Source organism: Dysidea avara, chromosome 7 (genome assembly GCF_963678975.1).
Source record: "Dysidea avara chromosome 7, odDysAvar1.4, whole genome shotgun sequence".
Taxonomy (NCBI): Eukaryota; Metazoa; Porifera; class Demospongiae; order Dictyoceratida; family Dysideidae; genus Dysidea; species Dysidea avara.
The window spans coordinates 37,919,304-37,945,568 of record NC_089278.1 but is presented as its reverse complement, the minus strand read 5'-3'; the positions used below and the strand labels follow the sequence as shown (position 1 = coordinate 37,945,568).

The 26,265-nt window shown below is 38.6% G+C and overlaps 3 protein-coding genes, 1 long non-coding RNA gene, 1 other non-coding gene and 1 pseudogene across 6 annotated transcripts in view; 2 read left to right on the top strand and 4 right to left on the bottom strand.

Annotated features, from left to right (window-relative positions):
• The window catches only part of LOC136259575 (myotubularin-related protein 5-like), a 33,708-nt gene extending 26,148 nt beyond the window's left edge, over window positions 1–7,560 (bottom strand). Inside the window, exons 1-13 of the mRNA XM_066053049.1 lie at window positions 7,428–7,560; window positions 7,123–7,211; window positions 6,608–6,967; window positions 6,156–6,369; window positions 5,607–5,739; window positions 4,440–4,548; window positions 3,845–3,958; window positions 2,839–2,919; window positions 2,364–2,477; window positions 2,256–2,306; window positions 2,127–2,204; window positions 1,328–1,423; window positions 362–552 (exon numbers count right to left, since the gene is read on the bottom strand). Of these exons, the coding sequence (XP_065909121.1) occupies window positions 362–552; window positions 1,328–1,423; window positions 2,127–2,204; window positions 2,256–2,306; window positions 2,364–2,477; window positions 2,839–2,919; window positions 3,845–3,958; window positions 4,440–4,548; window positions 5,607–5,739; window positions 6,156–6,369; window positions 6,608–6,967; window positions 7,123–7,211; window positions 7,428–7,506 (1,709 nt within the window). The 5' untranslated portion in view covers window positions 7,507–7,560. The remainder of the gene's footprint in view (window positions 1–361; window positions 553–1,327; window positions 1,424–2,126; window positions 2,205–2,255; window positions 2,307–2,363; window positions 2,478–2,838; window positions 2,920–3,844; window positions 3,959–4,439; window positions 4,549–5,606; window positions 5,740–6,155; window positions 6,370–6,607; window positions 6,968–7,122; window positions 7,212–7,427) is intronic.
• Window positions 7,561–7,629: 69 nt separating this feature from the next.
• On the top strand, window positions 7,630–10,810 carry LOC136260889 (retinol dehydrogenase 13-like; annotated as a pseudogene).
• A 2,235-nt stretch (window positions 10,811–13,045) lies between these two features.
• Window positions 13,046–15,830, bottom strand: LOC136260888 (uncharacterized). 2 transcript variants are annotated; one of them, XR_010703749.1, is made up of 3 exons: window positions 15,739–15,830; window positions 13,318–15,263; window positions 13,046–13,262 (listed from the first exon to the last, which is right to left on the bottom strand). It is a non-coding gene; the product is annotated as an uncharacterized lncRNA (long non-coding RNA). The 2 variants fall into 2 exon arrangements; XR_010703748.1 differs by having other exon boundaries at window positions 13,318–15,830.
• LOC136260886 (ubiquitin thioesterase OTU1-like) lies at window positions 15,824–22,235 on the top strand. The gene is made up of 8 exons (XM_066054792.1): window positions 15,824–15,941; window positions 16,025–16,148; window positions 16,198–16,381; window positions 16,651–16,692; window positions 16,741–16,895; window positions 17,185–17,271; window positions 17,889–18,049; window positions 21,475–22,235. The coding sequence occupies exons 1-8, from the start codon at window positions 15,924–15,926 to the stop codon at window positions 21,601–21,603; spliced, it is 900 nt and encodes a 299-aa protein (XP_065910864.1). The 5' UTR covers window positions 15,824–15,923; the 3' UTR covers window positions 21,604–22,235.
• Window positions 21,806–26,265, bottom strand: part of LOC136260879 (uncharacterized) — an 18,969-nt gene continuing 14,509 nt past the window's right edge. The window contains exons 15-25 of the mRNA XM_066054779.1: window positions 24,917–25,087; window positions 24,692–24,842; window positions 24,207–24,326; window positions 24,063–24,155; window positions 23,896–24,011; window positions 23,481–23,613; window positions 23,103–23,188; window positions 22,784–22,895; window positions 22,453–22,571; window positions 22,289–22,395; window positions 21,806–22,133 (exon numbers count right to left, since the gene is read on the bottom strand). Of these exons, the coding sequence (XP_065910851.1) occupies window positions 21,973–22,133; window positions 22,289–22,395; window positions 22,453–22,571; window positions 22,784–22,895; window positions 23,103–23,188; window positions 23,481–23,613; window positions 23,896–24,011; window positions 24,063–24,155; window positions 24,207–24,326; window positions 24,692–24,842; window positions 24,917–25,087 (1,369 nt within the window). The 3' untranslated portion in view covers window positions 21,806–21,972. The remainder of the gene's footprint in view (window positions 22,134–22,288; window positions 22,396–22,452; window positions 22,572–22,783; window positions 22,896–23,102; window positions 23,189–23,480; window positions 23,614–23,895; window positions 24,012–24,062; window positions 24,156–24,206; window positions 24,327–24,691; window positions 24,843–24,916; window positions 25,088–26,265) is intronic.
• Trnan-guu (transfer RNA asparagine (anticodon GUU)) lies at window positions 23,337–23,410 on the bottom strand. Its single transcript has one exon. It is a non-coding gene; the product is annotated as a tRNA-Asn (tRNA).

The window sequence follows — 26,265 nt, the reverse complement described above, 5'->3', positions numbered from 1 at the left end:
GGCATAACTGGACATCAAACCTGGAACCTTTTGATTACCAACCAATGCTTTAACCACTTGCTTCACAACATACACACTACACTACACTACAATACACTACACTACACTACACTTCTTAAAGTACACAAACTCTAACCACCGTACAGTACAGTAGACTAAATTAAAATGACTGTTTTATTAGAATATTTTGAGCACACTGTATGTTCTATTAGAGCATTTCACCTGTATATAAATGTACGGGCTTCAGTTTGCAAAGCAATTCACTTTTCTGAACACTTTTATCATTGCCTGAGACATTGGGGCCCAATTGTATAGTAGTACATACACCCAACACTATGTACACATCATACACTAATACTACCTATAGAGGTCTAGCGTGTCAATACACTCTTCCTCCTCCTCATCATCATCAATACTGGCTTTACATAGCCGGTCAATCTTGTCACCATCAAGTGTAGGGAATGGCTTCCCCACATTTTGACTGTTCAGAGCTTCCTCATTGACATCATAAAGTGTAGCAGTATCCAATACCTCCATCTTGTCACATAGTAACTATATAAGAAGAATGATGTCATCACACATTGACAATCACAATTACTGATTCACTTGCGTCGTATGTACCTTTACACATAGAATGTAGCCAAATCACATTCTTAACTGTTTTCTTTCGGGAGCAAACAACATTGAAAAGTACAGCACACCAAGTCCTGCTCTTATAAGGTCACAGCATGCAATAAGGTCACTGTGTAATAATGTCACCTGTCTAATCCCCAAATGAGGTATTTCAGACTTAATTACTCCACTCACCGTTACAACCACCATATGGCAAAACTACTATATGCCAATAGCAAAACTTTGTAAGAACTCTGTTGTAAGTTTTAGTAGTCTTATCTTGTAGCGGTCACACTTTGAGAATAACAAGAAACTGGTCCCTCATGCATATGGAATAACATGATGCCATCACTCACTTTTTGATGATTGATAATTGCAGAGAATTCAAGCGACAATTATGGTAATTTTAATGAACACAAAAAGATATAGATTTCGGTATAGCGATAACAGTACTGCCTGTTACGATATGTGAGATTTCTTTAAAGGCTCCAATGTATAGTGGATTTGTGGTTATCACTGTGTAAACAACAACCCAAGAGATAATTACATTGTATGGTTTGTAAGTCACAACAGGTTAGAAGCAGTGGGTTGAACAAATCTGATGGTAAGGGGTAAACACACAGGCTTAGAACTGAACACACTACACAGATAAGCTGGTTACTCTTCATACGGTATAGCATACAGATACAAAACTTGATGCATGTCCATTACTTACCAGATCAGCGATGGTATCGGTGACCTTACGGAGGAAGTTAGTAGAGAACAATCTGGTAATGTCTATCCCATCCTCGTGAACTAGTTCTGCCATCAACTACAAATACAATAGCAAAATGTACTTTTAAGTAATGACTAGAGGAGGCCAGCTCAGAGTGAGATACACTTAACTGACGAGTTACATGCCACAGATGTCTATACTAATAGTACAATTAGCAGTCAGTTACGACTAAATTGTTCCAAAAGGAAACAATTTGTTCTAATGTACCAGTTATACATGATACATACTGTATTAGGGATGAAATTAATATAGAAACAAACTATGTCTTTTAAATGATCGCTTCCTGAACAGACAAATAATATAAACTGAGCCTACAGTCATGAACACATATTTAGTGATATACTGTTCTGTAGCTAATCCATTCAATTGTGTTGTACAAGTGGTCTACTAGCATTGTTTCCAACATGATAATATGGTACAGTATTTTCAAATAAAAGAACCCTTAGTTATAACACAGGACAATTCATTCTATTCAGCTCTACAGTCTGTCTCTCACAGGGAACCTCTCTGAGACACCTCTGCTCTTATAGAGAAAGTACTAAAATACGCCCTAATAAGGTCACTGTGTAACAGCCTCCTGTGTAATTCCCAAATATCTCAAGTAACATAGTCACTTGCATAAGTTTACACCACCCTATGACCTATGTAGTTAGGAATACAGTATGAGCTAGCAGCTCACCCACACAAGTTACCATACATAACCTAGCTATTAGTTCCTATACTAGTAACCCATACTTACATCATCAGCATAGTCACACATCCGGTAAGGTATTGCCTTCTCTTGTATGAAGTTCTGGAACACTAAACTGTTAGCCATCTGTGGAGGAGGAGGATAATGACAGAGCAGGACCATGTTACCTCATTGTACCTGAGTGATCACCGTGTCCTCGTGCTTAGTGTGAGCAGCAAGAAATGATTTCTGGTGACAAGAATTAGACATACACATTAACTCTCAAACAAACACTATTACTGTTACCTTGTTGAAGGCAAACGCTGGTTCAGGGTGTAGCTTGACGATGGTAATGTGTTTGTAGTAATCCCCAACCAGTGAGAGAACTGCACACAGGAAGACTGCTCGTACCTGCTTGTCCTAATGTATTAGAATACAAGCTAGGTTATCATGACTGATACACTGCACAGAACACAAAAACAAAAGGCAAAGTCTTAGCTAATCACCAGATCATGAATTTTTGTCTCATTTTACACCTGTGACTCCTTCTCTTCCAGGGTAAGAAGTTATGGAGCCAAACCTGTTGGCACCTAATCCTTTGTCCTCGTTAAGGCTTTTACTACTGTACCCTTGTATTAGCTGTATAGTGTGGGAAAGTGAAAGAAGCACCAGAACAAGAAATAGCATCCTGCACTATGCCAAACACACAAATACTGCATGCCACACTGTATGTAAGTCAATCAGTAAAAGCTATATCACTTGCACTCACAGAGACACTGACCTGATATTCTACTGATGGCAACTGCTCGTTGATTTGTGGAGGGAAGGCAGCATCACGATATCCATAACGTGGGTCGATTATCTGTAATGCACAACTTGTATACTGTGTTGTGTACAATAACTGTAGTTGGGAATCACTGACAACTAAAATTCCATGAAATATCATACATATACACAAGACTGGAATGTGTGTCCTTATACCATATCACTTCCTGACTATAACCACATAGTTTATAGTACACAGTTCACAGATGACATGCACAACACCACACACACTACAATATTCATAAATAAGCTAATTGCTCGTTTCATAGACCAGACTGACGACCTTTTCATACATTAAAATAAATGGAAAATGATACCACTATAAACTCTGAGCACACTCCCTGTATTAATGACTCCTGTTTACCTTTATCAAAACCTAGCTCAGAAACACACTATGGCTACAAACAAGTCATTGTATGTGTACTACGCACCCTCACTTGTATTTTGTTAATTTGCACTCAGATTTGTGTACTACTAAGCCAACCCTATACTCTCAAGATTTCCCCTGTGAAGCAACTAATCAAGTTGAAGTGGCTATGTGTACGATGGATGCAAAATAGGGTTGGACACATTTAACATGTGTATGTATATATGATGGAATAATATTCCCTAAAAGTGGGCACTACAATATACAGTGTACAATGTGTCCACACAACTACTAATATGTTGTACATGCACACATGCCTACAAACATGCAGATGACACATACTTACTGTATAGCCTAAATATCTTGAGGGGCAAATTTTCGAGGTTGAGCAATGCTGCTAAAAATTAAATTTTCACGGATTTGCAAACACTCCCAAAATGTATTAGACTATATGGAGGTTTAAATATTTCAAGGGTAAAATTTTCGCTGGTAACCCCCAAAACCACAAAAATTTCCCCTCGAAATATTTAAGCTATACAGTATGTAGTTAAGCAGCTACCATTGGTTAAGCAACTAACAATAGTTAAGCACCCACCCTATGCAAGGCAGTCTCCAAGTTGTCATGGATATCAGGTGGTAGTGGCAACACTTCAGTTCTTGGAGGTACCTGGATCCTGCCCTCATCTAGGAATACCTGAATTACCTCCAACTAGGGAATTAGTAGAATTACAACATCAATAGCATCACACTACAAACAAATAATAACTTGATTAACACTACCAGAATTACACCTTAGGACACATTTTTCAAGCTGACTGTATTCCCTATACAGTAGAATGGATAATTCTAGAAGTGCTATATTACAAGGAGGGACTGAATAAACAGTAGATATTCACCAGAGACCTAATCACTATCCTGTTATGTGAGCTTGTATTGTGTTAGGAGTACTACCCATTTTTCTCCTTCTTCACGCAAAAAAAAAAGTATGTACTCATTGTGGGGGACAAGAAAGAGTGCTGCTTTCAATATCATCAATATCTCCCACCTACTGTATGGAAGAAGAAACTTCTTGGAGGGAGCTTATTTCCAGTCAAAGAACACACAATTTTAGTGATTTACATGGTACACAGAAGCTCTATAGACACACTATGTCACAAGCTAATACTTAGTACTAACTAATAGCCACTCACCGAGTCCGGTAGCTGATGAGCGTACATGCTCGGTACACCCATGATATAGGTGGATGGTAGCTGAACATAGTCCAGGATCTCCTGAGGAACAATTGGCACCAGAGAGTAACTAGAGTGTGCAAAAATTAATTATAATAAAGGTTTGATGGTAATTGTACTAGCTCTATTCTGCTGGCAACATTTGGGCATACACATTACACATTTAGTGTAGAATATGGTGAGATCAGGACTTGCTAATTTTGTTACCAACACAATGCAATATTTGGTGACCTTATTTAGTGCATTAGGTAGGTCATTGTGTATATAAATAAAACATTAGGTTTTAGAACTTTTTCAAATGATGAGTGGCCTTGTCTTCATTACAACATCTATACACAGGCAACATGCCAAGTAGGACACCCTGAAATGTGGAACAATGCTTCTTACAATCAGATACATTGTATCTTGACAGTAGTCCACATTTCAGCCTGCCTACACACACATGTATTACACCTGAAAGTTGTACACATTGTTATAGGATAGAGTTGATTGCATGAAAATTAACAAGGACATCCTGTAAAATATAAATGTCTTCTCTCCCACATAAAATCTATTACACTACTAAATCACACTAGACTAACACATTATGTCATTCAACACATCACTGTTGATCCCTTGATCAGCTTTGATCTACTCGGATTGAAGCACTTGTATACCAGTCAGCAAACATGACATGCATGCTCGATAGGCTATGTAATACCTTGTAGTACCAGTACAGCTGAGCTGGTAAAATATGTACACCAGTTTCTGTCTTACAACACAAGTGACTACACACACTACACACTCCTCAACATGTGATGATGTACATGGTATGCAATGTACTTTGTACAGCTGTATGTGTGAATGCATTATGTATGTTTTCAAACAGGGAATTTTCTTGTGATTTTAATGACATCCATATAGCATGGACTTGTGCACACGCATGGGTGTCATGTATGCTCCAACCCTTAGCCTCATAGTTTAGCTGAACAGGTGGTAGGTAGTTTCCCAGTTTGGGAAATGAGTACAAAGATAATGCAAATACATAGCAAGGACCATCAGCCTATAGCATTATGGACCAACTTCAATTCGAGCAGCATAAATTTCCTGCACCTACAAGTACATATACCACAGCAGCAAATCACTCACGGTAAGACAAAAGGGTACACAAGGGAGACGAGGGCCCTCACAGCACCAGTTAGGGAACTGTAGCTGGAAGAGATGAAGAGGATACTCTCATCCATCAAGATGGCTGTCAATAATGTTATCAACTTGTGTACACCTGTAACAATGACAGACTTCAGTAACATCTTGTACACAACCATACTACAAACAATGGTGGTTGTTGGACGTGTACACATGGGTGGGTGCATGTTTGTAGTGTGTGTGTATTGTTCCGTAGCACGTCACTGTGATTCCCAGATACATATATATGGGATACACTACGTATAGCCAATAGTTGGCATATGCCAAGTCTTCTATTACTGCACACACACAATGCTGTTAGCAGGTACATTATCTGTGATGACAGCTAGGGACTTCTCAAATCACAACATATCCTGCAGAATATATTATCATGGTAAGGACAGCAAATCTCAAGATGTCTCTAAAACCCTTGGTCACAGCACAATAAGATCAACTGCTTCAATAAATAACTGGAAGACACCAGTAGACGGTACATAGGCTAGAACTACTCACCAATGCTCTTCAGTAGAACGATACATTCAGTAGTAGTCAATGGTAGTGATGTCCTCTCATCATAAGATGGTAACTTCATTTCCTTCAGACTACCTAGTGACATTATGGTACTGCCAGATACTGGCAGGTTCACTTCAGTAAGTATCTTAGCAGCTAACTCCTCCAGATCATGATGACCACTGACCCATGAGGCATACAAGCCACACAGACAATGCTACAGGTGCAAAATAAGTGACATGAAAATTAATTGAGTTCGAGGTAAGTAAATTCGATGTACTTTAGATTAACAGGTACAAATTCCCCAAACTGGTGCCTATTTTCCAGCAGCCAGTTTAAGCAACAACAAAATGATTGAGCAAATTGCAACAAATTATTTCTAGCAAGATTCAGAAACCAGTACCCATGTCTCTAATTGAGAACACACACATATACACTATGTTAATAATTATCACCTTTAAAATGTCAAACAGTGGCTGAACGGAGATGGCACATAAACTGATAGGTTCATACTCTATTCTAGGCGACCCCATTCTGCCGCCATCAGTCATTTCCCAGTTAACATCAATGTCACCACTCAAAACACTAACAGTAGACAATACTGACTTGGTGACACTCAGTGCTCTGTGCTGAATGGAATCCTCTAGTTCAATCTGACTGATATTGTCAAACTCCATGGCATTGTGCCGGTGAGGTTGATAAAAGTTCAGAGACATACAGTAAAGTCTGGCTCCAGTTTCAGATGTCAGCACAAATGGTATAAAGTACGGAGATTGTGGTTTGGACACGATATCCCATCCTTGGGGTTGACAAAACTGGATTGCACAAAAATACAAGCAACTTCAATCAATTATTCTGCACATAATTACAATTGCTAATTACATGCTTGATAAGGAATAAGTACTACAATCCCACAAGCCTTAAGAAGTATAATTAGTAATTACAGCATGATAACAGTAAATTGACATACCAATTCAATTCCTTCTGGTAAGTTAACATTTCTCTTGCCAACATGTGGAAAGCTCTGTAACACTGATCCAATGTAGCCCCCAGTAGTGCCTGTGAAACATATATTGGTGTTTGGTTACAAAAAATTGCAAATTGAAACATGAGCACAAATAAATCAATAGGTCTACTAAACAACTGAAATTGCAGTGTCAAAGAGTAAAATGGTAACAAGGTTAGCAAGCCGGTAGAACCTTATTAACAAAACAGCAAGTGTAGTAAAGGAGGGAACATGCATACAAACAGCGATCTCCACGCCACAACGCTCACTTGAAATGGAAACTTCCGAATCTTTGCGCTCTACAATCCCCGACACTACCAAATACTCCACAACACGCCGCACGTCCATTGGATATCACGACACTCCTTGTAGAGAAACCCCACCTACTGGAAATATCTCGTGACGGAGGAAATTTTTAAGCTCTGCGCTTACAAACTAGTAGTTGAGGAGAAAGGCGGGGGCATGAAAAAACTTGCGATTGTGGATTGCAAGTTCGAGATCGCGTGATAGGACGGTTCCTGCAGCAGTCTGAGTCCAGCCGGGGAGTTCAGCAGATAGATGGTCGATATGTGGTTCTACGTAGTTGGAGTGGCAGCTGCAGTTGCTTTGTGGATGGCTCGCAAGTATTTCGCGGGAGGGGTGTGTCGATCTAAGCTATGATCTAAGGCTAAACTAGACGGCAAGACGGTCATCATTACTGGAGCTAACACTGGTATAGGAAAGGAGACTGCTATCGACCTGGCCAAGAGGGACGCGAGGGTAATTCTTGCGTGTAGGAGCCAGGAGAAAGGGAAGAATGCCGAAGTGGACGTGCGAAGGGAGAGCGGAAACAACGACGTCCATTTTCGTCAGCTTGACTTGTCATCATTCACATCGATCAGAAAATTTGCTAAAGAAGTGTTAGAAGAAGAGTCACGTGTGGACATCTTGATCAACAATGCTGGAGTAATGTACTGTCCCTACACTAAAACTGAAGATGGATTTGAGACACAATTTGGTGTGAACCATCTTGGTCATTTCTTACTCACCAACCTCCTACTAGACAGGATCAAACAATCTCCTGAAGGAAGAATTATCAACGTTTCATCACGTGCACACACACTTTGCTCTGGTCCACTAAATCTGGACACTATCAACTCTGAAGACAAGTACAATTCATATACCACATACTTCAAGAGTAAACTGGCCAACGTTTTGTTTACTAAGGCACTAGCTAAGAGGCTGGAGGGGACCAACGTTACTACTAACTCTGTTCATCCCGGTGCAGTGGACACTGAATTACCACGTCACTTGAACGTCGTAGTCCGCATGGTATGTTGTTTACTGGCCTGTACAATGCCTTAAGTGTTTTGGGGATGATCTCTTTATTCTTGTCAGTATTGTACTGTAGCAGACAAGTTTGTTCCATTCCATGCAATAGTTTAAAAGCTGTCTTGTGTGGCTCTTACCAATAACTAGTCTCACTGTTACCAGCCACAAGCTTGTTGGATTTGTTGGCTGCAGAACAGTGTTGCACAATATAAAAAATTATTGAAATAATTTTAGTAACCTAAAAAGTTAATGTAGATTTGCTACTTGTTTATGACCACAATTCAAATAGAACTGTTGCACACATGTATACACTCACACGTACATGTACACACACAATGACTGACTGTCATATATTTTTATCTGTTTGGATGATGTTAGGTTTTGGTATCTGCAGTTGGTTGGCTGCTAATCAAAACTGCCAAGGAGGGAGCACAGACCACCATTCATGTTGCAGTATCAGAAGAAGTGAAGGAAGTATCAGGTGATGTTGTGACTCATGTGATGTGCCTTATCCACTGAATTGTGATTTATTTTATGGCTATTAACTGCTTAAAATTATGTCAACAAAACAGAGGAACAAACGTGTACCTAATTTCCCTCCATGTGCTTGCCCAGTATTGTGAACACAATCTATAATCAAGAGTACATCATAATATATAATAGAGTGCTCTTGTAGGAGCAGATCCTTTGGAAAGAGGGGGGGCACACTACTGAAAAGTTGAAGAACAAAAAAAGGTCACAGCTATCCTTTACCAAATATCATGTACGTAAATAAAATCCTTAATTATAGCTTCATAGTTAAGCTACACTGCCTCAGAACACTGTGACTGCTCTATTAGAGTATCTCGATCTTGTATGCAATTTTTTCACTGTCTTGCTTATAATTCATACTGTAAATTAAAACATATTTTCCTATGACTACATATAAATTACAAAGAATCTATAATTAGATCATGTGACACCAATAATGACAGTTATACTACAATCATCAAAGGCTTAAAATGTCACTGAAATACACTGTATGTAAAAAAAAAAAATAAAAAAAAGCAAAGAACTTCATTTTCTAGTGCTTTCATGTAGTATTACTTTATTTTTCATTTGTATTGTACTGGACAGCCAGTAATTACTGATGTATCCAGGGGGACCAGCCCCTAATACACATGTACATTACAATTAGCTAACTACTTACATACATGAGATTACATTAATTACAAATAAATCATTTGACTCCAACTCAATTAAATGGTGAGGTAAGTGGCTCCAATCTTCAATTGGTAAAGTTATATGAATTAGTGTTGAGAAATGTAAGGGATGATAAGATCTGGTTGATTACACTAAAGTTTCTTGATTATAATAGTCCGGAATCCTGATGTATGACTATAACTGCATTATACAATTATTTAAGGAAAATCCCTGAATCTTGCATGTTATGGCAATCATTTTTTTGCAATGCCAAAGTATCACCAAGCTATGCTATATCATTCATCTCTTGTTTCACTACTTGTATCACTTGGATCCCTTAATATATTAATTTTAAAATGAAGTAGGGATCCAAGTGATACAAGCAGTGAAACAAGAGATGAATTAGTTTGTTTGGTTTTTGTTATAGCATACAGCTATACATGTGTGACTGTTCTATTAGGTAAGTTTGCAGCATCAAGGAAAGTGTACTTGATAGGGAAAATTAATGCCTTGATATGGTTTCATTGCAACAAGAAGACTATCAGTATGATTGAAGATAAATAGAAAGACAAGGCTCAGAGGGCACAAACTTGTCAGAACACCCAAGACATATCCCACTGGTGAGTTTGATATTGTAGCACAAAATGGTATATGTGCACTGCTTTATTTGTGGTCAGGCAGGCAGGAAAATGAAAATTCAAGAGTTGGTGATTTAAAAAAAAAAATTCTATATCCAGCTGCCTGTGTTTTCTTGTTTTTAGTATTTGATGTTAGATAAATTAATATAGGTGATTTTCATCATGTAAGATGATTTTTAAAGGCAGAATTTTGGTGGCACACATCATTTTGGGGGATCCCTACTTAAACAGTATGGTTAGAGACCACAAAATGATATCGTCATACCATACATCACCTGCAGGTGAACATTTCTCTGACTGCAAGATCATTGCTGCAAGCAAATTGGCATTGGATGAAGAAGCAGCTGAAACCCTGTGGAAAAGAAGTGAGGAGTGGACCAAACTGTAGATATTGCAAGCTCTTCTTATTTTTAGAATTTGTTATAGCGAGTGTGTGTTGTACTGTCGTTATAAGTTGTACAACACAACTACTCTGCATATAGGGTGTATACTTTTAATTATATAGTAATAAATCACTGAGATTTTCAAGGAAATTATATATTTTGCGATTATGCATTAAGCAGAGCTCTTCTGTATGTATAAGGTCAAACTCCTGACATTGACTCAGCATCGATGATCTAACCCAGTCTGACTGACGTGCATGTACGTACGTGCAACTATGACCTAGTATCATCACTATTTTATACAAACATTGCAAAGACTGACATCCCTAGGTCCTTATCTACTTCATGTGTAAGTCATGATCCTCTTTAACTTGGAGATAACAGTTAGCCCCTCCCCATATTAGGGTCAGAGATATTCTAATAGAGCAGTCATTTACTTGAGTAATTGAACATTTAGACCAGTCAAAATTGCATGCTACTACATCAAAGCAGAATCCTGTGTGGTGTCCATGCCTCATGGATAGAACATGATGAGCATGCATTGCATCCTTACAATTCTTAGCCCCTTTGTTTTGAATTTTGTTGCTACTCAGTTGCAGTTGTGTACACACTAGACACAAATTCATGGCTGAGGAAATGGGTGTGACTAGAGTAAACAATATGCAGTACTGTGGGTGACTATTGTAGTGTGTGGCTTTTGTCCTAGTTAACAGTGACTTAGTGAGGGTCAGTATAATATAAAGTTGCTGTGGGAAATCTATTTAGTGGTCACCCCATTCACTTGCTACAGTATATAGGTCCTGGTCACTGATGTCGCCCTAACCACAGAGGACAGTATCATGATATTGGACAATATAGTATAGTCCTGTGATTTCCTTTGATATATTAGCTATAAATTGCATGGAAATTTGGCTGCAATCCATTCTAACTTGATTGCATATTGGGAGCAAAATGTGATCATCACACTTGTAAAATAACACATGTGTATCATTGTACCACCTTCATACGTATTCATCGTGCGCTACACAGAATAATAATTCTGTTATATGGTTTCTGTTACAGTACTCATTAACATCACCCTTTGTATAGTCACCATGGTTACTATACAAAAAATAGCAGTGACACTTACTACTACTATTATCTAAAAATTAACATGGAGGCATAAATGACCTTTACTGTGTGAGATTTGGCTAGCTCAAGTTATATCATGACAAATGAGACAAGGTATGTCATTCTCACGATAAATTTTCTGTTGCAGGCATCCCTACAATATGCAGTCTATAATTCAATATTCCTCATTTTTGAAATACATTATGAAACGTGGTTGTTATACCCTAATTAGCTACCTGTGACTGATTACAAACCTAACCTCTTGGGACCAGGGGTGGTCTATAAGTCTGAAAAGTCCGTATCTCTGAAACTGTGTACAAATAACCTTAAAATAGCATAAAGAACATTGGTAAAATTGATATCAGTATTTCAACTACCCTAATAGAACAGTCACTACTCTAATAGAGCAGTCATTTCCGTAGTTCAATAAACCAAGAATCCGGATAAGTGGGATGAGGTTCCACTGTATTTTGATACCCAAGTAATGTGTCCAAGTTTGCAAAGGCAAAAAAAAGGCAGAAAGTCATTGTAAATAACATGTACAATACAAATGGTAAACAATAATAGTCCTCCATTTTTAGCTTGTTCCACTGTATTAATAAGTCAAGCATAACAGAAATTTATAATGCAGTAATCTTCCTGAAATATACGGGTCAATGAGCTAGTACCAAAATAAATAATTTGATTAATAAGAAAACATGTAATGAACACATTTCAGGAAGTGTTAGGGAATAATTTTAAGAATAACATTAATAGGTGAAGAATTGCTAGAAAGAAATAACGGCCAGCCTTAAAAGTATATTCCATGGGTACCTAATTATTCCAACATATTCTGCAGGTCCCCATGTGTACTTCTCAATCTAATCACGAACATCATACAGTATGGTAGTAACTGTTTATTAGGAGACCTAGACAAGTGACTCAATATAGTTGGTCTGAAATATATGGCTTAGCTCCACAATATTGCATGCAATTACAGTATCTATACAAAATCCAGACTGTGTAATTTCCTTTTACAGTTACATGTAATGTACCAAATACTTGATGTGTCAGTAACATTTATCCATACTTGCCTTTAGCTGTTTAGTCACGTGTTATCAAGACAATTCTTTCACTACCCAAGCACATTATCACTACCAAAAATAAACAGTGTTGAGGTATTAGTGTATAGCTGTCTTGTGTACAACAATTATTCAGATACGTAGGTATATATTGTTATGATCTCACAACACTATCAGCCAACCTTCACTTCTACAATACAAGTATAGAATTGACTGATATCAATACTTATAATGAGAACATCCTAATGGATATCACAGACAGCTAAGAAATATATACACAGAGTTATGCACAAACAAACACGCTGAATGTGTCGACACATTTTATCAGACTTCTTCAGTTTGGTCCTATACTCCTCACTCTGCAACCTCCTCATTAACAAGTTTGTTCGGAGCAGTGATCTTGCAGTCACAAAATTTACCTACAGAACACATCACATTGATCAGTTATTGGTACAAGTACAACATTGTGATCACCTGATACTTCCTTCATTTCTCCTGATACTACATCATGAGTGGTCTGTGTGTTCCCTCCTTGGCAGTTTTGAAAGTCAGCCATCCAAAAAAAAATTTAAAAAGTATAACAAACTAATAATGATTAATGATAATGACAGAGCACCTCAGTTTGTAAGACCACCCAATATCATGTCAAATTGGTCATACCATATACAGGCATACGATATAGTCTACCAAAGGTCTTAGGCAATGATAGAAATGTTGGATAGATAAGCCCATTGAGTTTTATTAAAACACTCTAATAGAACATACCCTAGCTTACACTAATACATCTACTCTGATGAACAGTTCCTTTCAGGTACAAATAAACAAGAATCACAGTCCTTCCCATTTGGATGAATTAGATAATAAAAATAGTCAAGGGTTTATCGCTTTTTAAAACCTGCTTAATAAGACCACCTCATTTTTGAGCCCATTCCAAGTAACTATATCAATGAGGCTTCACTGTACAAAGCTTTTGTGTTCGCTATAGACAGGAAGATTTACACGTAGCTCCATGGCACCTTCTCCACTTTTGTGGTAGAACTTCCTGTCATGCAGGCAGGCCACACACCTAGCTAATTCCATGATATGTACAGGCAATTATTAGTTGTTTTTTCCTTAGTTTACAGGGACGTGCATTCTTAAATTTTGTTAACTTGATTGCCTTGAAATATGGTACATGTAAAGAGCGTACACAGGTGAGTATCACATTTGCCATAAAAAGAACTTTTGTTACTGCTACACGGTAGAATGCCAATGAAGAAAAATTGACAATTGTCTGCACAATTTCCGTTAGTGCAGAGGCACTTCTTCATATTGTAACGGACAGAACATATTTCAACACAGAATGGCCACACTACTTTAAAGGACTGATAGCCTAAGTACGAGGGGTAGCCAATGCCCACGCAAAACCCCAACATGGTGTACTAGAGTCCCAATATTTAAGTATTTAAAAATACTTGTAAAATACAATATTGCAATTTTATCATGTTTTTTACCGCGAGTTTTTGTACAGGAAACACCTAAGAAGTAGCTGAGAGGGGATCAGAAGAGACACAGGTGTACTTTGCACTGTCGATTTGAATCACTGTATAGAGCAGCAGCCGTAATTGTACTCATGATAGAAACAAGAATAACTTATTTACATGCTGCACAGTTACAGTACTTTTTATATGATTGACATGCTCTCAGATTTTCTAGGCCTGGAACTGTAGTGAATGAACAATAGCAAGCCTAGCTTAATTTCTTTATGTAATAATTCTTGTACACACACATATTCTTGCTATGCCCACACATATCATCTTTGTATGATCTCACTGTGTTCACACAACCAATGGACTGATAATATTGTACTGTACTAATCTCATTCAATGTTATGGTTTTTTCTCTCTTCAGGTTCACCTGAGCACTTGTTAACTCTTGTTACATGGGCTGCCCAGTGCTATAACTGTTTATTAAAAAATTACCTTGATATGAGCAAGAACAAACAGGGTATGAGGTTACTAGGGCAATTCAGGCATACAGAACATGTTTAGAACATGACTAATAGATTTAGATTAGATAGCATGGAAAGTGTGAATTGCAAAAGTAGACCAGTTACGAGAGTTTCTCCAGAGCAATAGATTCCTTTGCAACTAGAGTAACTACATAATAATTATAATGACATACTACAATTAACACAACTAATTATAATGCTACAACTATACATAACTAGCGTACAGGGGAATACTATAACTGAGGGTAGAGGGGATTTCATCATCATCATTGTTCTGAAGAGCCCAATACCTCAAGATCATCTTTGCATTACTTTGCCACAGTGCAACAGAAAGTAAGTTCTTTCTTGAAGCTTCCAAGGGAGTGACACCACTTCAAAGGGTGGTATGATCAGAAATTTTTTTGAAGCAAATGGAGTCCACACTCCACTACTAAAGGAACAAAATCACAGAGTAACTGGAAGGAGGAGCCCCATCCATAGTTCATGTGGTGATTTATAGTCCAAGCTGTATTTACTACCTTACTTGAGCTCCTGATAATACATGCATATGGCTCTGTCCGCCCTTTGTTTTTTAGCATACATTGCCAATTAAACTATGAAGTGCCATAAATTCAAATTCTTTACAAGTGCATCACATATTACATACTAACACCTGGTCTGACAACAACTCAGAACCAAGGGCGTCAGAGTAGGTGCGACCAGTGAGGCTAGAGCCTCATCACTTTTTAGCTAGCTGAAATTAAAAACAACTTTACATCCCCCCAGACTTGCTGCCTCTGGTAGCATTAGGACTGAGTCTTACCACTTACACTTTTAATACTCTGACGCCCTGCTCAGAACTAACATTGTTTAAATGTTTAATATCACGCTTCCTAACGCACAGATACTTGTACCAGTTCAATCACCTGAAAAGTACTCTGTCAACAGCCATCTGCAACAGCGGACCTCGCAGCGGACTGAAAGCACAGTGTGCGTTGCTTAGAACAAATTCTAAACAGAGCACACCAATTAAATCGATGACGTGTATTTCGTGTACATTTTAAATGTGACGTCCCCCTTGCTAACTTGCAATGACAGTTAAACGTGTATAATGGAGAATGAGAATTTGGTAAGTAAAGACGTGTAGTCAAGTCAGTATACTGTAGCAGTATGATAGTCATGGGGCTTGTTCTAGTTTATGCTTCTCAACAGGTTCTCAGAGTGAAGACTAGGTCTGGCAGAACAGCTATTAATGGGCTAACGAGGACGTCTACACTCAGAGAACTACAAGAATGCATTCAGCAAAACACAAAAATTGACCTAAACAGACAAAAAAGTATTTAACGTACTGATTGAGATAGTATACCATTCTATTTCCCCTACAGTATTATATGGCTACCCTCCTAAAGAATTACTGCTACATGATGGTAGTGTGTCCCTAGCAGAGCTGGGGCTGAGGTCTGGTGAAACGTTAATTGTGGAGGAGCAATCATCACCTATAGCTAGTGGGGGGAAGATCACTCATCGGGTGACTGGAAAAGAGAAGCCATCACCAAAACTTGTTAGAAAGTTAGTAGTGTTAATGGATGGTTGAAGGAGAGGCTAGGGTGGTTTACTATAGTACAGATCAATCGTGGACTTGGCATTTATAAAATTTGTGTAGCAAGTAACCTGTCTGAGTGCCTACTGGTCTTTTCTGAGTCCACAGCAAGGGAGCACTCACCTAAATTTCTGCAACTCTTGGCATTGGTCAGATGATTGATACCCCCTGGGATTTGATGTATCTAAGTGTGCCTCTCGCTGTTTTAGTTTATACTAAACTTTGTGTTTGTATGTAGAATTGTTCCAGCTGATAATTCCTGTCTGTTCAAAAGCATCAGGTTAGTTATTACTCTTTGTGTCCTACTCATCATCATTACCTGGTTTAGCTTGTTGGTGACTAATGCCAGTGTCACAGTGCAGGAGTTACGAGAGCTGGTAGCTGGGATCATCATGTCTGACCCAGACAAGTACTCTACTGCAATGTTGGGTAGGAGCAATGAGCAGTACACTGAGTGGATAATGAAGGATGAAAGCTGGGGTGGTACGTTGTTGTCTGTGACTCTGTAGTCAGTGCAGTGTGTAACACTTGCATGTGTTTACTGCTTGTACTGCATGTACATTGTATAGTTGACCTCTTAACAAACTCCATTTTGGATCTGGCTTAATACCTTGCACCTATATTACAGCAAAGTGAGCCGGAAATTAGAGATGTTCCATCAATGTAGTGTATAAAATGTTATTTGGTGTGTGTAGACAGTCTGTTTGTACTTGTGACTATGTACAATGTATACATAATAGTTATAGACTCTTAATGTATTCTCTTCATGTAGGTGCTATAGAGCTGTCCATACTCAGTGACAGTTACGAGACTGAACTACATGTTGTGGACGTACAAACAAACAGAATTGATAAATTTGGTATGCTAAAGTGATTGTAGTAATAGAGTAGTCTATTGTGCTATTAATGCTAATGTATGTATAATTTGTACTCTGCTACAATACTGCAAAATTCACTGATATTAGCTTAACCTGGCCTTGTACTGGTAAAAGTACTTCAATTGTATTCAAAATTTGTGTTCCAGCTACACTGATGTACTTGTCCCATACCTGGTGTATTGTTTGTTGTTACTGAAATGTCACTTGGTGTCCACGATGATCACCTCTAGTGTTATAGGTCCAAACCATTAATATTCACTATGGTATGGTGGAGAGTGAACTAATATTTTGTGTAACTGAAAATCCATTATAGACGAGCTTTATTAAACTACTCTAATAGAACATACACCTGCAGTCTTCTAATTGAGCAATCATTGGCATTCAGGTTTGGATGATCGACTCTCCACTTTAGTGTAGTGATCATCTTACAAAACATTCACTAAGTGATGTATTTCTCATTAGTAAGGCCAATACACCTTGAGGTCACACGTAAAGTGGTCGTATTTCACTGTAATGCCTTATAGATTATTTGTTGTAATATATATATAGTAGATACACAACACTTATAGTATACCAGAAGACTTATTATTGTTATACAGGTCAGGAGAAGCAGTATCTCACTAAAGCTCTACTGATCTATGATGGTATCCATTATGATCCATTAGTGTGCCAGTCTGATAGTGATGAGGTCACCATGTTCAGTGTAGATGATGAGGTAATAGCAACACAGGCACTTAATATGGCCAGGGAGGCACAACAGGTCAGTGACATCTCAATAATCCCACAACAATAATTTGACACTTGTAATAAAATTTGCCGTATATTAATGAGGATGTTGGATTATCGAGTCAGTAGGTAGTAGTAGTAGTGGTAGTGGTAGTGGTAGTGGTAGTGGTAGTGGTAGTGGTAGTGGTAGTGGTAGTGGTAGTGGTAGTGGTAGTAGTGGTAGTACTAAAGATCTTATTGGTGCAGCAAATAGTGTCAGACTATAGAGGTGGTCTGGAACTTATCAAACTCTCCTAATCAAGTAGTAAAGACCTCTGTATTAAGGACAAACCTAGATTTCATACATTTCCACTTCTGAAAGAAGAAAATATTGCAGTTTAACTTCATCACTGGTCTTGAGTTCAGTATAGCGGTTTCACCAATTATTTGAACTTACACAACAGCCAATAACCAACCTGTTGTTGATGTGTTTATATAGCCAAGAGTTCATAATATATAGATATATTGAACTCCTGATATAGCAGTACTAGATTTGTTGTCTGTGAAAGTGAAATGTGCACTTATTTCACACAGACGTCACTGACAATCAGGTACATGTCATAAAACACCCCATTATATGTAATACCCTGTTACATAATCAGACATCTTGTAGCCTGTTCATGTTGTGCTGATACCTGACAAGGCAGCCAGAGAAGACAAGTTAGCTTTTACTCAACATAATTCAGCTAATTGGTGAGATAGTGAAGGTGTGAGAATAACAGATGTTGACTCCATTACAAATTTTTATAAAGGATTGTATCAGACTGTGCTTTTGTGTCGTAGCAATTTTATTATGGATAATATTAGCTGGTCATGTAGTACTACCACAATTTCATCTTGTGTAATTTCATCATTTCCATCCATGAGTGATGTAATGTGTTATCACCTCAACGTGAATGTGTTCTAGTTAGGTCCAGGCTGGACTAAGTGCTGGGAGGTACTGATTTCTGTTAGTACAAGCTTTCTCTGTGTAGATGATATTTCATTATAATTGCCGCGTGTATGTGATGTAGTTGTGGATTTCATGAGAAGGTGTAAAAAGAGACTAACACTTCTGAAATATCCAGTAACTATCATACAGTATGATAGTACTGTTTTGTAGGGACATCGAAGGTGTGGGGGCGATCCGTGATATAATATAACCCAAAAACCTGCCATGATTTTTCCTCACAACGACATGACAGTATTGGTTTCTGTCCAGTTGCTACAGAATTTTAAAAAATTTAGTCAATGGAATTTTCTACTGCCTGCCTGCCTGCCTGCCTGCCTGACAGTGTTGGGCAAGTTACTTTTTAAAAGTAACTAGTTACATTTTACATATTACTTGCAACTGAACTATTTAGTTACAGTTACATATTACCCATAAAATAAAGTAACTATAATAATATTACATATTATATTACTTTGTGTCCACAGCCTTAAGCTGTCACGTGTGAAACTACCACCTTATCACGTGACATGATTTCGTTGTTGGGCAATGTGCAAATCTTGGTTATAAGTAAGAAGCTGGTGAATAAGCTTCATTCAGTAGGCTTCAATACTTCGTTGTGGCTAGGTGTTACTCAGTGGATTACTAACGAGATTAGTAACTTCGTTACTTGTAGTAATAATATTACGTAATATTAGACTCGTTACAGTAACTATATTACTTAGGTAACGCGTTACGTTTGTAAGTAAACTAACTTGAGTTATATTACCTGTTTTTATAGCGTATTTCGTTATATTACTTAGGTACTACAAAAGTAATAATATTACGTAATGCGTTACATATGTAACGCGTTACTCCCATCACTGCTGCCTGACACCTTCAGTCAAGCATAGCAGAAAACTGGCTACAGCTACAGCCCTAATTCTTTCGCAGAAACGTTTCTATATCGCTTAAGAAAAAACCTTTGGTATATTGATAAACATACAATGCTTGCGCTATTGTCTTACCTTTTATCCTTCTTTACCATGGCCATTAGTCAAGGTTCTATTGCTGAGTGTTAATAGACTACAGTACGGCTTCCATCTACCAGTGTATATTGCATCAAACTATTTGAATACACGTGGTCGCCAGGTGCACCAAACTATTTTGAACACATGCGTACGTGACTTGCTGTTGATATCGATCAGTGAGAGCAACTCGCGGCGAACTATATAGCAATGTGTAAGTCAATAAATATAGTTTATTTAGTAACACTGAGTTGGGTCATCCAGATCCCGCTTTACAGATTATTCAGCCACTTGCTAAACTAAATGTGGACGTGTTACTACACGTCATAGCGTAACCCTGCTTCTTTCGTGAGCCATGCCCACTTACCATAAATCTGTCTGTAGACATATGGTAGCCACGCCCATTCATCAGTCTGTAGGTATGCACAAATCCATGTCCATTATTGTCTGCAGGCTTATGTAGAGCCACGCCCACTAGTCAGTTGTTATTGTATGAGTCATAATCTAGTAATAATAATGCTGTGATTAACTTTTAAAGTATTGTGACTGGTTTTGTGAAAAGCAGGCTATTTTGTGGTCATGAGCTTGCAAAAAAAAATTTCACAAACAAGTGTAAGAAAAAATGTGACCCAGTCTGCTTATCGCTTATTTAAAAGTATCGAGAAACGCCGGTTTAAAGTATTTAGTGTGTTGAGCTCACCAATGGTTGAAGCTATGTGTACCAAATTTTCACACGTTTTACACCAATTCCTTACCTTCCAATGTATCCACTGTGCAAGTAGCCAACAACTAAGTTTCCCGCCATTTTAGATAGTTTTAAAACCGAAGTTTTTATTATTATTATTAGCACTTTACAGTGACCAGCACTGAAGGTCTGACAGCAACATGTGCTGCAGCAGTTGACTGTATCAGGTGAGCTGCAAAATGGGTGGGAGGCGGGGGCCCTGGAAGGCAGGCAAGATGGTGTTCAAAAATTGAAAAGGAAGGCGCAGGGATGAATTAGGCCAAGTTTTGGGCCATTGAGGTCTCAAAATTGGCTAAAATGAAAGGAAATTCACAGCAGAGGTACTTATTCAACACCACACAACTGTACAGCCACATACAGCCATCCCCAGGCTGACCAGAGCTCCATTAAGGCCCCACACCGCATGTACAGATCGCCACTGGGCTTGGGAAAAGCAGCCAGCAAAACTAGACCACTCAAGTCTAGCTGATTTCTATTGTGGAATTAGAGTTTATTCATGTAGCTTTGTGTCCTGGGTGAAAAGTCGAATCTGCTGACATGGGCGATAGGACTGGTTTTCTCAGACTGGGTCACAAATTAGGAATTTTATCTTATACTTGTTCAGTATAATGTGCTTGAGAGATTACTCTTGGCACATTGTGTACAGTAATTGTATTTGTAGTCCACAGGAGACCATAACACCCCAAGGCAGCACTTATGGCCTCCAGTTAACATTTTATTTGTGTTCTGTCCTATTACAGGCTAGACAATTCACAGATACAGCCAACTTCTCATTGAGGTGTCTGGCGTGTGGTAAACAACTGGTGGGACAAAAGGACGCACAAGCACACGCTGAACAAACTCAGCACACAAATTTTGGAGAAATCTAATGCGTAAAATTATCACATAAATGTACAGTAATACATGTTGCATCATCAAATGATTGCCAATTAATATAACGCAAGGAGCTAATATAAATGGATGAGTTACTGTTAGATGCCTGACTGCCTGTATTAACAATCAATTGAGACCATGGACAAGTGTCTCATGGTATCCTTTAAAGGGAGCCACATGTTGACTGTGCATACCATATCAGTATAACAGTGCATATCATAGTATCTTAAAAAAACACTACCATATATTAAAATATACACATTAGACAATGTATATAATTGTGGGCTGATATGAACTACAGAATAATATCCTAATTGATATACGTAAATTCGATCCTTGAAAATTACAATTTATGCAAGCACTAGCTAGCTCAATCCGTATGCTTGGCATTGTATGGCTTGGAGCAGTTTCTTCTTCAACGTATGATAGCTGGGATAAAGTGGGATAGACATTCTCTGTCCACAGGTAGATGCTACTGGCAGGGACTCCAGGTTGCCACTGATCACATCAACTGATATTGTTAACCCTGAAGAGGATAAGGTTGTGTAGTAACTTGAGTGTGCTATTACATTGCATACTATAACCTTCATTAGTGTATAGTGGAGAGTGTACACAATATTACAAGTATGTACTGTATGTATGCAACTCACTACAATTCACACAATGGTGGGTGACAGTTACCTTGTTCAGTTTCAGAAGTAGCAGGTATGCCAGCACTGCCGGTAGCAAAATACAGTAACAGTTGTCTTTGTTTGTTGTTCATATGACTAACTACTTTCCAGAACATTCTACAAACATAAGACAAAGGAAACGTAACACATTTTAGTGATACTGTACGTACATACCTTTCAAATTTCTCAATCGTACTCCGAGTAGCAGAATGTGCATGCTGAAATCTTATGATGGACTTGAGACGTTTCATTGTGATGTTCACCGATCCTCCACACAATAACAGTTGAAAATCCTACACAATGATAAGTAAGGAAGACAAATGGTAGCTGTCTGAGTTTATTTTAGGAACACATAAGGCTGTACAGACATCTAAGTACCCAAGATTCACTCCACTAGCAAGCAGAGAAGAAACAGAAATTAAATACTAGTCACACACAATCTGTTTTTACTTGTGGGTATGAGCAAGTGTACCGCATGTCTATATACATACAAATGTTGACCAACCTCAGCTGCCAGTCCGGAGAGGAGATCCAGTGGTATGACATCATGGAGACCTTCTTTCATACTGTTCAGTTCCTTCTGCACACACCCAACCATCTTGTATGTGGCATAAAGGCTGTGACCAGGATGAAATAAGCAATTTAGAGTAGGGCCCCATTTTGAAGAACCACATGTATTTAATACTTCTGCACATGCATATAGTCTATGAATTTAGGACTTGTAAAACTTTATTGCACTACATTTTGACTAAAGAGTCGATAAGTTACAGTAAACATGATATCACAAAATGTTTTGTTCACAGAAATGTTCTATTGTAACTTACTGCACATATTCATGGACTCTGTCGGGTGTCACAGCAACTCTGGACCCTCCTGGGATTAGCTCCACTACTCTGCCACAATGAGTTGCCTAGAAAAGGAGACATGCAAAAACAATAACAGTGGAAGAAAAAAAGGTGATTTGAAAAGGTAGAAAAAACAAAATAAAAGGTGTTTTAAAAAGGTAGAAAAAACAATAAAAGGTGTTTTAAAAAGGTAGAAAAAACGAAAAAAAAAGTCGCACCTAGGTGGGCTCGAACCACCAACCTTTCGGTTAACAGCCGAACGCGCTAACCGATTGCGCCATAGGTGCTTGTTGACATGCCCTTGCCTAAAATGCTCTTTTATTTACATTCTGGCTCTGTAAAGCCATACAAACCAACCTCAAAGTAACAGCAGTAAGTTGCTTTGAAATCTTCCACACTATTCTTCTCTGATTCGACATCACGTATCATTCTCCGTAATCCCTCATACAAATCGGCATTATAAAAGGCCACATCATGCCAGGACAGCTCCCTACAAAACAACAATACATCAAGTGCCTTGTGTGTTTTGTCTAGCATGTGTCCCGGCCAGAATGGGTAACTGCACTTAAACATAAAGACAGATCATTTACCAAACAGAAAGTATGAAAGCAGGTGAATTTTTGGATATAAAATAACACAGTTTGGCTTTTAATTGGACTTTGGGTGATCTAAACACAAACAAACATCTCATGCTTCACAGCACACGGCTAGTTACTTCCACACTATCTTGTATGAAACACACTTAACACAGTACACACACAAACGTACACACCTTCCTATCAGGTACTTGGCAACATGCCTGCATAACATCAGTGGTACATTATAGCGGAACAACAAGGCCAGACCAAGAAACCTGCCAATGGCTCTGAAGTTTGTAATTCTAGACGGCTATATAACAGTGCACATCAACAGCAGGTAACAATGACAGCTGTCCCTTACAATACAAGTTTCCACAGGGGATGGGGAGAACAGTCCACTTTGTTCTGGCTTCTTACCAGGCTCATGTAATAGTACACCAACCTTCACCCCTTCCTAATTGAAGAACCTTGATATGGCTTACAACAAGGTACAACGTTGACTTACCTTTATGGAGTTCTTTAGTGACATAGCAACAGCAGCAAAGAATCCTCGGTTGACACCAGGACCAGACCCATCTTCTCCTTCAAACTTCACCCTCACTTGTGTGAAGTGCATTCTGTTGAACTGTAGTAGGAGGGGAACTGATCATATTTGGTCAGGAGAGTTAAAATAGTTAAGTACAATTAAAGTGGTCTACATATCTAATATTGACCCTGCACACAGTAGGATGGTATGGTAGGTCTACCACAAAATCTGAACAGTATCAACAGTTTGTATACAGCTGTAATATGCAGTATAGTTATATTACATATATACATACGAAGAATTTTGAAATTTCCGAATACAAAATGAAATACAAAAGAGCTAAATACTTTATGCACTAAATTATATAAGCTCTGAGTAACATTGCTAATACAACACATGTGCCTACACCCTGTACATACTGGTAACGATGTGACACATTAACTGGTATACACACATCCACTCACACTGGCCAGTGTTTGCAGGGAGTCCTGTAGCAGGTGTGACCGACGTATTCTAAGATTGAGCACGTTAGAGTCTCCTATAGACAGACCACCCCACGACCTGTCCCTGTATGAGGCATTGGTCTCCAAATAGTGAGCCACTCTGTGTCTGAACCTGTAGGGTAGACGGAGAAATTAGTGTAGTGAATAAGTTAAATGTCTGTTGGAGTAACCCACTACACTACACACCTTGCCATGCGGCTAGCAAACCCAGCATGAGGATTGAGGAAGTTATCTCTTTCATTCCCTGGCCCCTCAGCAAGGAAGATATGGGCAAACACTTTAATGACAGTCTCCCAACGTTGTAGAGCATCTTCTACTGACCACGATGAGATCACACACTGCTGGTCATTTGAGGAGCTACACCAAACAACACCAAGTAGGTATACTACTGCATATACAGACAATCTTTATCTTGTACATTATAAACTTTGCCATGCATAGTGTATGTCTGCTAATCTCCAACCTTTCTAAGTTTCAAACACAGCTGTTTGTGATCTTATTAATAATTATAGTGACCATGTCAAGTAGGTCTCAAGCACAGCTAAGGTGTACTTCATGACCTCATTAATAAGACCACCTCATTATAGTGACCATGTCAAGTAGGTCCCAAACACAGCTAAGGTGTACTTCATGACCTCATTAATAAGACCACTTCATTATAGTGACCATGTCAAGTAGGTCCTGAACAGTCAGATTACAAATGGCCTATGTTAAAGCATAGCCGCGAGTGCTATATGAAAAATAAAGTACGAGGTGCACAGTCGAGTACTGTATTTTTCATATAGCACGAGCAAGGCTATGCTTTAAATGATTTATGGAACTTTCTAGTCGTGTAGCTTCACCATACACTAAGATTCGTAGTTAACATGCGTTGCACGAACTATTAGCAGCCTGAACGGACACGAATAAAGTAACTCACACGTATATCACCATAGTTTGGCATGGTAGACGTTCATCGCGTATTTTGGCAGGTTTTGCTCGCAACCCACAATCGATTCTATTGTGAGTCACAGTGAAATAATTCCGTGATATCTCCAGAACTTGTCCGTTTACATTAACAAACGTAACTGCAACGTTACCTTCTCCCACCCATCATCGAAGCATTTAGGTATGTCTATAAAAGCAATCCAGTGGTAAAACTCATATTGGCTGGGGTGATTGATCACTCAGTGCGGCGAGGCTATCAGCCTTCACCAGCTTGGGTGATTAGTCGCACTGGTGCAAGCCCCGCAGGCTATTAGCCTGCACTAAGGCACGTGGGCAACTGTGCTTTATTGCCCACAAAGAGTGCTTTGTTGCACCGCAAAAAGTGCTTTATTCATTCAATAAAGCACTCTTTGCGGTCATGAAGCACTGTTGGCCAGCTGAGAGTGTACTTTATGAAATTTAAAGTACACTTTTTCCTTTGATCTCGCCCACGCAAAGTTCTATAAAAAATAATAAGTCTTTGAGTGACCTGCCACCTACTTAATAATGAAGAAATTTTTTACCCAAAAGGTGACCAGAACAAACAGAGGTATCAGTGTATATGTGCC

Coding starts and splice junctions, on each gene's coding strand:
- LOC136260886 (XM_066054792.1), top strand. Junction 16,382..16,650: donor TCACCAAAACTTGTTAGAAA/GTTAGTAGTGTT, acceptor GTTTGTATGTAG/AATTGTTCCAGCTGATAATT. Junction 16,896..17,184: donor GAAGGATGAAAGCTGGGGTG/GTACGTTGTTGT, acceptor CTCTTCATGTAG/GTGCTATAGAGCTGTCCATA.